Source organism: Sinocyclocheilus rhinocerous, unplaced genomic scaffold, assembly GCF_001515625.1.
Source record: "Sinocyclocheilus rhinocerous isolate Xijiao unplaced genomic scaffold, SAMN03320098_v1.1 scaffold2867, whole genome shotgun sequence".
NCBI lineage: Eukaryota > Metazoa > Chordata > Actinopteri > Cypriniformes > Cyprinidae > Sinocyclocheilus > Sinocyclocheilus rhinocerous.
The window spans coordinates 13,833-25,300 of NW_015666959.1; the positions used below are offsets into that span (position 1 = coordinate 13,833).

Consider the following 11,468-nt stretch of genomic DNA (forward strand, 5'->3'; position numbering starts at 1 on the left):
AAATGTGTTTATCTCGATGCGGCGCGGACGCGCCTGGAAAAAATGAGCGCGTCGCGACCGCGTCGCTTCCATTATGAGTGCGCCTGCCGCGGGTCTACATTTGAAATGACGAACTTGAGCGCACAAAAGATAATTACTGATTATAATGACTTATACTGTCTTTTTACGCGTTGCATTGCATCGCGCCGCGTAAACATAAAACTCTGTCTGCATTTGTGATCGGAGAAATGACAAACAACAAGTGCTACTCTACTGCCCAAAACTCACGTTTGAATCTTCAGTGGCAAAGAAAAACACAGTGGCCTACCGTGAGGGGAAGCCCCGTCTTAGCGTGCACTGAGGCCAGGATAGAGTGAGCTGAGGCGGGCTGCACTCCGCTTTGTCCACGGTGAAAGTTGATGTATTCCCTCAGCAACCAGCACAGATCAGCTCTAGGCATAACAAAGCGGATATCGTCCTCTTTTGGAAGACCAAACAAAGTAGTTTAGCTTTCACAACGAAACACAGCGTCACACACGGCGCTTTCACAATGAAGCACACAGCGTCTTCAGGACATGGCTGCAGCGTCAACAATACTACAGCGAGAATAAAAGTTACGCCTTTTTTCTTTGCGTGAACATTTGGGCGGTGTTATGCAAATCTTCCCACATAGTGAGGTAGACATGTGGGGGCGTGTTAGAACGAGCCGTTTTAGGTAGGCGTGGTTAACTCTTAACTTTTATAAAGAATATCTCTTTGGTTTTGAGACTTTAGTGTTTGCAACTTTACAGATCTTCTTTATGCACCAAGAGCTTGTAACACTCTAAAGAGAAAGGAAAAATTGAAATCGCATCATATGACCCCTTTAAGTAATCTCTTAACTCGGTTGTTATTAGAGCAATAATGACTGGCCTTGTGTTTAAAGCAGTTTGGAAACTTGTACTAACAAACCCTGAACCCAGATGACATTCCAAGCATAACATCAGCATTACCGGCTTTAAGTTCCAAGTTCTTGAAGGAAACCCATCCCTTCAGACATACCTTTTCTTCTGCCAGGGACAGCAGCTGTTTCTTGGCTTTCTCTACCTCCTCCGCTGGGCCTCTGATTGTCACTGCATCGATGCCAGAGCCCTCTGTTGGGAAATGGATGTGCACGCCACCACACTCCTCCATGATGGAACGCACAAAACGCCCCTTGGAGCCAATTAGGGAGTTGTGCAGTTTTGAGGGGATGGACACCTCAACCTCTGTAATATTTGCCTGCAAAAAATGAATGAATAAATAAATACATGCATTCCCTTCCATCCAAATGCACAAGGTTTTTGAAATAAGCCTCCTATGTATTATTTTAATTTGTTTTCCATTGTAATATTAAAATGTTGTTGTTTTTTTCCCTGTGATGGCAAAGCTTAATTTTCAGCTATTTCTCCAGTCTTCAGGGTCGCATGATCCTTCAGAAATCAAAGTTTAAAGGTAGTGTACTTCTTAACAGTAATACAAGGGAAGACTTTTAACTTGACATTTCAAAAATACAACTAATATCAAACAAATAAAAACCTCACCAGTTCTTTCTGAATGGCCAGGATCCTGTTTTTTGCGGCCTCACAGTTTGCCTTCTTTCCTGTGATGACAATCATTTCAGAGTTGCTGTTTTCCGCAGGCAGATCAATCTTAGTGTTAGTCTCTTCGCGGATCTGAAAAAAAGAGAAATAGTGCCAGTAAGTAAACAGACTGAAAATGGATGAACGTGCAAGAATCCTAAAAAGTAACTTCTTACCTTTTTTATATTTGCTCCTCCTTTGCCAATTATATTTTTGTGGAATTGCTTGAAAATGGGGACTGAGACAGAAAAGCTGTTCTCAACCTGGAAAGAACATAAAAATAAGACGGTTTAGGAAATGCTAAAATTGACGGTCGTATCAGACTGTTAAGACCAAAATGTACTTTTACACACACACACAGCCTGCCACAGTATACTCCATTTGAAAGCATGCATAAACACCAGCGGTTGGAATTTGCGCAATAAAGTTTCACCCTTGTCCAGTGAATCTCCAGACGTTATGTGTATACTGTAAAAGAGTATGTGTGCTTTAAAAAAAATAAAAAAATAAAATAGGATGCACAGAGTACTGCGTACCACGTGTGCTGATGTCGAAATTCATATTTCAATTCATATCATGCGCATTGCCTATTGAATGAGTTTATAAAAATAAAAAAAGATACTACATTGTAAGGCCTGTTTGCACCTAACAATAGTTTTTATAATCTAATTCTATGAGAATAGGGAAGCACGTCACAGCAATAAGCACACAGAGAAACAAAATGGAATAACTTTCAGAACAACTTTTTCCAGCTGATTAAATATTCTGAATCCACCAGGCAGACGACAGAACTGCAGCCTATGGTATAATAAATATATTCTAATAGATAGAATTATAATAGATAAGGTAATTGCGTTGTGGAAATAACAAGAATGAAAAATCCCAGATGTTAAGTGGAATGAAACCTTGCCATTGCCAAAATTAGTGTTCCTGATAGTGTTCCCAACCTCAGCAATTACGGAGTTGAATGAGACTCGGCAATAGAAAATTCAGGAAATTAGAAAGGGAAAAAAATAAAAAAATAAAAAAAAGTGTGTGTACCATTTCAGCCACCATTTTCTGCATAAACTTTGTGCACTTTTCCACCTCGGTGCGAGGCCCACGCAGTTGTACAATGTCACTTTTCTGCGTTGGGTCAGGGAAGTTGATGATAACCTGAAAGCAAGGAGGAGAAGAAAAAAAAAAAAAAGTTCTCTTTATTATAAGACACAGAAATGTGACATTGAAAAAATATGCCATGTATCTTAAAACATTTACCTCAGGGAACTTATCCCGAATTTCCTTAATTTTCTCCCCTTTCTGTCCGATGATGGCTCGATGAAAACGCTGTTCAATGATCATGTCCTTTGTACGCTCATTCTCCTGTTGAAATCATGACATTCTTAGAGACTTTCAGTCAAGAGTTGCCAGGCAACTCCAGCAAATAGCCCAGAGGACTTTATACTCTGAGGCTGTAGAGCCTACGGATGTTTTTTTCCACTAACTACACACGCACCTGACTCCAATTTAAGCATTACGCAAATAAATTTACAGCAGACCGTAACCTAAAGTAAATCATCTAAGACAAACGCAAACGATACAAGCACATAACTGGTAAACACTAACCTAAAAAACACTGTGGAGAGAATATGGTAAACAGAGCCTGCTTTATTCAATTACAAATCTATCCAACTTGCCATGCGTGACGCAAGCTCCAGCAGCTCCTTCTTGGCCTCCTGCACGCCCTGGGGGTCACCCTCAATACGGATCAGGTTGCTCTTCTCGTTGTCAGGTGGAATGCGGACTGACACTTTGTGCTGCTCCTTTATGCGGTTAACTAGATGCGGAGGGGGGAAAAAAATGGGTTTATGAAGGATACATGAATGTGTTCACATAATATCTGCTATAAACATCAAAACAGCTGTACTCACTGTTTGCACCGCCTTTCCCAATTAAGTGTCGGTGGAACTTGGGGTCCACGCTAATCTCTGTGTAGTCCATTCGGCTAACCTTTTATAAATACATGAAAATCAACCAAATTGTTTAGGACACATTGAGGCCAATATATGCCTAAATATAACAACGCAAGTGAAAGCATTTGCCTTGAAATAGGGAAGTTAAAGTCTTACCAGATCTGTAACAACGGCTTCAATCTGGCCCTGTACTATCTGTACATCTTTGGTGGGACCCTCCAGCGTGATCTTGTCCTCTCCCTCGGTGAACTCAATGTGCACCTGTTGATAAACACAGAGCAGTCTTACTGACCTGATATTTCAAATGGTTCAAAATTCAGTAATTTACTTATCCTCATTTGATTCCAAACCTATAAAACTTCCATTCATCTTTCAAACACAGATGAAGAGATTTTAATAAAACCCGAGGAATTTGTCCATCCATTCATAGACCATTCCACCAAAACTTTGATGCTTCAAGAAGTTCAATGTATCTGCATTAATGAATGCTCATATGCAAATAACAGGCTAAATTAATTCAGTTCATCATGTCTGTTCAGAAGTGTCAATTAAACGATTCATTTGGATTCATTTTAACATGTCTTTATGAAGCGTCAAGATTAGTGTAAAAGTCTTTCAATACAGGAACAGAAATATTTCAGGTTTCATTAAAAATGTGTGTTTCGTGAACAAACAAGACATTTTGTTTTGTCGGGTTTGGAACAACATGAGGGTGTATACAATACAATACATACTCATACAATAGCATCTGGCTATGTATTATTTTAATAGACTAATACAAAATAAACTAATGTATTTGCGACTCTTGGGTGTTTCTTCTTGGCTAGATTCCAGTGTCATTCTAAACTACCTATGCAGGTTGACACAACTACTGTGACCTTTGTACTGTCACTCTGACATGTTACTCTGGTCAAAAACATCTACTGAACATAAGCCACATGTACACATTTCCCTCATTGAGCAAGACAATAGAGAAATCTGGCTTAGCACTCTGACTTGATTAGCGGAAAGTTGACTCGCCTTGGGCATTTGCTGTGTGATCTTTGCCAGATTCTGTCCTTTCTTGCCAATAATGAAACGATGAAGCCAAGAGGGAGCAGAGACTGAGGACACAGTGTAGCTGTTGGCCTGTAGAAAAAGAGTAAGGGTCAAAGGTTACACAGTCAAATTGATAGCATTTCTGCGGTAAGATTTTCAATACATTTCCTAAATTAAATCTAAAAGAGAAGCGTGCAAAAGAGAGCTTGAGGGAAAGAATTCTTGTACTGATACATGCAGGGGAGAAGAAAACGAGCTTGTTTACCTTGGCATACACTTCAGTGAGTGCCTGGCCCAGCCGGTCTGGCTCCCCACGCAGGATTACGGTCTCTGAGCTGCTGTCGAGGGGTGGGATCTCGACCGAGACGCCGGTCCTGTCCAGGATCTCTTGCAGGGTGTTACCCTTAGGCCCAATCACATACTTGTGCTGAGATTTCTTCACCTCCACTGCAATAGTGGTAGCATTCTTCTTCTGAAATGAGCAAAAGGCCACATTTAAAATCATTACTTCTTTCACATAGAAATTCAGCCCTGCGTTTCAGAAGCATACTGTGGATTTTGGTCATTGCTGACCTTCTCCTCATAAATCTTCTTGATCTTGGCCATGGCCAGGGCCACCTGCTCTTTCTCCCCAGTGATGACGATCTCCGTTTTGTTCACACTTGGTGGAGGGACATTAATGCGGGCTCCTGTCTCCTGCATCCATTCCCCCACCAGCTTGTTATAAGCTCCAGTGATGAAGGGATGATACACCTTTTCAATGTTCATTCTCTCCACAGCACGCTTATCCTGCAATGATTTAATGAAACCATCCTTTACAGTGTTGTTTATTACTCAATAAATGAGTAAATAAATAATTAGCACTATCCCACATCATCTGATTTGTGTGATAAGCAAAAAAAAAAACAGCTTAAACTGAAATGACGTTTCAGACCTGCTCAGCAGAGATGAGCAGGATCTCGTGCTTGGCCTTCTCCAAGCCTTCCTTGGTTCCAGAGATCTTGATGAGGTTACTGGGGTCTTCGGGTCTAGGGATCTGGATCTTGGTGGCAGTCTTCAGTTCGAGCTCCTGCAGCTTCTCCCCACTCTTGCCAATGACAAAGCGATGATGTTCTTTGGGGATGGCCACAGTAGCTGAAGCCTGTAGTCAAGTAAATACAGAAGTTACAAATATTGTAATTCTGGCTTACACGGACAAGCTGATAGGCATTATCAGGTTATCTTCATGACCATTAGCGATAAAACATTGATATTAAACCCCTATACTATTTTACTATATACCGGTAATATTTCATTAAAACCCTATACTATTTTATTATATAATATTTCATATTACCTGAGTCTGCAGTCGGGACACAATCTCTTTGCGGGCTTTCATGACTGCGTCATGCTTCCCAGAGACCATAATGGAGAGGCCTTGGTCTTTAGCCATGGAGAGTTCCAGGTGGGCTCCAGTCTTGTGCATAATGTCAAGACAAACTTTAGCCTGGTCTCCTTCTCCAAACTGGTTCATGTCCTTGTACTTGCGCTCTTCCAGAGGCACATGGAAAACCTGTATTTCACAAAGTGGAAACCAGTCAAACCCCTGAATCAATATTCCCTGATATGGTTGTGCCGATAGACGATAGTATAGTGTATTGATGATAGTCAGAGATATTGCCTGTGGCTGATGCCTTAGCTAATAGCAAGACGGTTATTATTTTTTAGGCTAGTAATGCATCCAATTAATATTAGGGCTTATTTGTTCCATCATATTCCTTTCTCCACGATTTTACAGTGTTGCATGTTATATAACTGCAAATCACACACGATTCTGTTGAGTTTCTGAACGCAATGGCCAATCAGAGGCATTTATATGAGTCACCGCTGAAACAGGAGAGTTTTGTTGTCCAGTGCGCGCTTGCTGACTGAATTCTGACTTGCGAATTCTCACATCATAAACAACAAAGGGTTGATGCACATGCGATGGAAGTATAAAAGATTTATTCATCATACAGTGTAGATGGCTTCACTGGGAATGTTTTTTAAACCGCATAAACTCGCGCTAGACTGAGTCAGTGATGATGTTCTTTGGTAATGTAAATGTTCTTTGCTCGTTTTCTGTAGCTGCTTTTTGAATAACTGAGGAAATGTAAGCATTATAATTAGTACTTACAATGTTTCTATTAAATTGTTATGTTAAATACAAATTCAGTCATATTAAAAACATTCGGCTGCTTTTGGCCTGACGCTGGAGTTGGTTCACTTTTCGGCAATGAAACCAAGTAAATAAATAAATAAATTAGCGTAATATCGTGTATCGGCGATCTCACAGGCTGACGATAGGACGATATGACAATTGAGCATATAGCCTGTCACTAATTCCCAAGGTACAATAGTGACTGTAACAAGCTTGATGACTGTACCTGGGTGATTACTGAGGACTTGAGAGGTTTGATCTTAGTCGTCCAGGCATTTCCAGTCTCCTGTACCCCCTCTGGCAAAGGCTTTTCAGGCAGAGGGGGAAAGGCATCCTTGTAGGTGGGAAGGCTATCCTCATCTTCGGCACCACTAGGGCCTGCCACAGCAGCTAATAGGAAGAGAGAGGTACAAAATATAACATTAACTTTGCCAGAGAATGGTTACTGGTAAGTCAGAAATGGCTAAAATGGCCACATACATTTGACCTGCTCTGGCAGAAGGCCACTGCGATGCTCATTAAAGCTTTCTTGCGTAAGTACAGCGACTGAGCTCATGGTCGAAATCCCACGTTTACACGGAGTCCGAGTGTGCCACTAAGAGAAAAAGATAACATGTAATTACTGTATAAAGGAACAGTGTTTGGCATTACGACAGATATAAAACAAAATACACACTAGCAGTTAAAACAACCATTTATCAACATGGGTGGAGCTGAAACCTTTTCACAATAAAAAAAACTATGAAAAGATATTCACCATAGCTATTTTTCGTGTTACTGATCGTACTGGGAACAATTAATACATATAGGTTTAAATTTCATGTTTTACCCCGTTATTTTTTTATCAAAATGTCACAACTCAATTTTGTGGTTAAATAGACTTCTCTCTGCTGCCGTCTGCCGGACTTCTCCAAACATTTAGTCCACTTAAACCCAACCCATTTCTTAAAAACTGCCACCATCCAACCAAGAACCAATGGACCGAAGTCCCAGTCCAATTTTTTTTTTCTTTTACAATAACTCATTTAATTTAGATAGATGTATGTCAAAACAGAGAACTTTACTCTTCGTTACTACTTCGGTTTCATCACGAATTCGTTACTACTTCGGTTTCATCACAACTTTAAAGAAAGGGGAGAAAAATAAACTATTTTGGAAAATAACTTAATTTCACAAAACAGTGTGATTTGTTCTAAACAATATAAGAGAACACGATCAGAAGAAGCAATTTTAATGCAACTGATCCATTTTGTGGAAGGTCAAAGTTGCCCGTCTGTTACCTTGGCCAAGGGCTAATTCTAAGCCACGGAGTTAGTTGAACGAGCTCTAAAGCTAAGAGGATTTCCCCACTAACCCTTATTTACTGTACCCCGAGTATGTAGAGCAGCAAAAAGAATACGTTTCTACTTTGTAAATAAACGTTCCACAAAGCACGCTCACATTTAATTGAAAACATGCACACCACACCTCAGTGAAATATCTACTTGGTAGACTGCTCCCCTACACCCAGTACAGGACTCTGAGGAAACGACAAGATTATAAATGCTGAGGCTACGGTTACAGCCATGAGGCCTTGAGCCCTGAAAGACCAGACCACTCATTCGCTGTAGAAATTTCGATGTCAAAGACTAACACAGCTCTTCAAGAATAATACAAAATAGGCAGCGAAAGTGGTGTGCAAAATGATACAGTAAAATGGAAGACTATCATCTATAGAAGAGGTAACTCTTGGGGTAACTATCACTCGCGTATTAAGTCATACAACATTCCTTCCAGTTCACTCTGACAATCTGGCCCCTCAACCCCCACAAATGCAAACCTCACAGTACAAGGCTGTTTTACTGAGCTTCCCTGCATGCCCCTGCCAGGGCCTCTTCCTCTACAGGCCTCCTAAAGACTTGGACCCAGAGGCTAAAAACTTCAGACACATACATACAGCTCAAGGCACAAGCACTCCAAGGGAATTGATCCACAAGCCAAACACTAAAAAAAAACCTTCAAATGCTCAAATGACTAGTTTTATATAACACTTATTAAATCATATGATCACTCATAAGATGTGATTTGATCTTAAAGATCAGGCTGAACAACTTGTGACCCATTGGTATAAACACAAGACAAACAAGCATCTTGTGGTTCAAAGCAAGCATTAGTCATGTCAGCAAATGAATCTAGTAGAAACAAAGACAGTGGTCAATAATCTTACCAGCTAAATGGTCAGTTACCAGATAATCCGTCCTGTAAAGCTGCCCGTACGTGTCAGCCTGCCAGCTTTTGCCTAAAACAGAAAATGGAAAAGGAAAAAAAATGAGAATGTCTCCAATGATGCAAAACCACTTTAGGTTGCCAGAACTTAGTTACACGTGGCATGATTGATTTGCATTTCTTAAGACCTTGCATAATTCTTATTTAAATACATGCAAATGTGATTCATTAAATAAAATTGGTAATAGGAAATAAAGGACTGGTCCAGTCACCTACTTTTCAGTTTTCCTTACACAAGTTTCAAAATACTAAATCATCAACACGCTTGAAAAGATACATTCTCAAATAAATGTATATAAAGACTGTGAAACATGCAAAACTAAACAAAAAAACAAATTGTTTCTTAAGTGTTGAAATGGCCCAGCGGCTCTCCGACTTGCTAACGTGGCCATTCCTGCGTATGTCAGATTTAAATATGGCGGATTTACGTTACATTCACTCTTAGAATGACAAAAAAAAAAACAGCTGGCGAAATAGTTTAACAAACATAATAAAGAAATGGTTTGTGTGTCTAAAAACGAGTTTCGTATGTAAAATGTGCACCCTGTTGTATACATGCGCGCTACCTAAACTCATGACACGCCATGCTAACGGCTAACAGAGTAGGAAAGACGAATTTCTCGTTTAACACTTCATAATTTCACTATTATTCACATTTAAAAATGGATGGGCACATACTTAATCGAACCTAATAACGTGTGTTGTTGTGAAATACGACAGTTTTTTGTTGTTGTTGTTGTTGCTTTGCGGCGATGAAAAACTTGTCCTGGCTAGACACCAACTCCAGTAAACTTTGAGCTGCGCGTGCGCCATAGTGACACGTACACCAGCTAGCGCGAGCGCTAACACGCAAAGGATTTGGAAAACTTTACTCGTGTTGATCCTTTATAAACCTAATGTCCCGAGAATGACAACGTCTCACAAGTGTACACTGAAAACACGGCCTTTGCTGATGGACCAATGTGAATGTTTAGTCAAGATCAGCATTAAGTGATTGTCCACACAAAGTCCACGTAGGCATTAGAGCAAAGGGTGAAGCAGTGGGGAGAAATTGACATGGAGTCGAGCCAGAGCACATTTTAATGGCAAAACATTCAGAACGATGTGCGATTGTGCGTGCATCAGAAGTCAAGAGGAAGCAATGCAGACTGTCGGATGTATAATGCATATAGATTGATTTGCGGAATGAATTGTGACTTACTTGTGTTTGTGTTCCCGTCTGCCCTGTGTGGTGCAGAAGCTCGTAGTGAAACTCCACTGGCGAAAGGGAGGAGCAGCAGTCTGTGAGTTATATAGCTCAAGCCTCCTCCAATCACATTCCCTCACGTCACATTGCCCTTACAGATCATACATGTCTTTCTGAAAAGGAACGGCTGTAACATGTAGTAGTGGTGGGGATTTAGATTCATCTCAGTGAGAGTATTTTGAATCTTTTTACCAGAAATCGTTTGCATCTTTTCATCAGTTCATTCTTTCCGCAGGTTGCAGCAGCAGCAGCAGTAGGTGGCGATAAGTGAGTGCATTGTTTATAATGAATCAGACAATGAATTATTCCTCAATAAACAACGAGGGAAGTCAAAATAACTCATACTGTATTAAAACCTTGATTAAAAGTACTTTATTAAAACATATGTTCAAATATACCAAAAGCGTTTATCTACTAAGTAACTAAAATGGATTGGTATTTGGATTCATTTTTGTAACTCGAATCTTTTAAATTCACTGATTCGTTCATGGGTCAAAGACGAGACGTCACCATTTTGGTGTCCGCATCAAACTACATTTACAAAAGTCATTTTAAATGCATAAAAAAACATCTTAAATGCAAGTAAATTGTCTACTTTAATCTTTCAAATAACTTTTGTGACAACAAAATGTCAAAATATGGGGGAAATAATGTTCCAAAGTGTAAAATTGTCATTCAGCGTAATGGTCCGGACTTTGATTTTACCAATACATCTTTAAATAAATATATAAAATACCAAGTTAAAAAATATATTTGTTGTCTTGGCATTTTCAAGTAAGTATTGGCTGTGTTATATTAATATTAAGGACTATGTCTTATTGTTTTTTTTAAGTATTTAAATGGACAAGGGACTTTTGTCCCGAAAATGCAGTTTAAAGGGGTCATATGATGCGATTTCAATTTTTCCTTTCTCTTTGGAGTGTTACAAGCTCTTGGTGCATAAAGAAGATCTGTAAAGTTGCAAAGACTAAAGTCTCAAATCCAAAGAGATATTCTTTATAAAAGTTAAGAGTCAGCCATGCCTACCTAAAACGGCTCGTTCTAACACACCCCACATGTCTACGTCACGATGTGAGAAGATTTGCATAACGCCGCCCAAACGTTCACGCAAAGAAAGAAGGCGTAACCTTTATTCTCGCTGTAGTATTGTTGGCCATGTTGTGGAGTCGCTGTGTGTTTTGTTGTGAAAGCGAAACTACTTTGTTTGG

At 39.8% G+C, this 11,468-nt stretch overlaps 1 protein-coding gene across 1 annotated transcript in view; it reads right to left on the reverse strand.

The window, feature by feature from the left end:
* The window catches only part of LOC107733253 (vigilin-like), an 11,606-nt gene extending 1,299 nt beyond the window's left edge, over window positions 1–10,307 (reverse strand). The window contains exons 1-17 of the mRNA XM_016544817.1: window positions 10,216–10,307; window positions 8,956–9,027; window positions 7,230–7,344; window positions 6,976–7,139; window positions 5,907–6,122; window positions 5,505–5,711; window positions 5,144–5,359; window positions 4,836–5,042; window positions 4,553–4,660; window positions 3,689–3,793; window positions 3,491–3,569; window positions 3,257–3,396; window positions 2,838–2,942; window positions 2,622–2,735; window positions 1,757–1,843; window positions 1,542–1,673; window positions 1,021–1,239 (exon numbers count right to left, since the gene is read on the reverse strand). Coding sequence (XP_016400303.1) covers window positions 1,021–1,239; window positions 1,542–1,673; window positions 1,757–1,843; window positions 2,622–2,735; window positions 2,838–2,942; window positions 3,257–3,396; window positions 3,491–3,569; window positions 3,689–3,793; window positions 4,553–4,660; window positions 4,836–5,042; window positions 5,144–5,359; window positions 5,505–5,711; window positions 5,907–6,122; window positions 6,976–7,139; window positions 7,230–7,305 — 2,175 coding nt within the window. The 5' untranslated portion in view covers window positions 7,306–7,344; window positions 8,956–9,027; window positions 10,216–10,307. The remainder of the gene's footprint in view (window positions 1–1,020; window positions 1,240–1,541; window positions 1,674–1,756; window positions 1,844–2,621; window positions 2,736–2,837; window positions 2,943–3,256; window positions 3,397–3,490; window positions 3,570–3,688; window positions 3,794–4,552; window positions 4,661–4,835; window positions 5,043–5,143; window positions 5,360–5,504; window positions 5,712–5,906; window positions 6,123–6,975; window positions 7,140–7,229; window positions 7,345–8,955; window positions 9,028–10,215) is intronic.
* Between the last annotated feature and the right edge of the window lie 1,161 nt (window positions 10,308–11,468).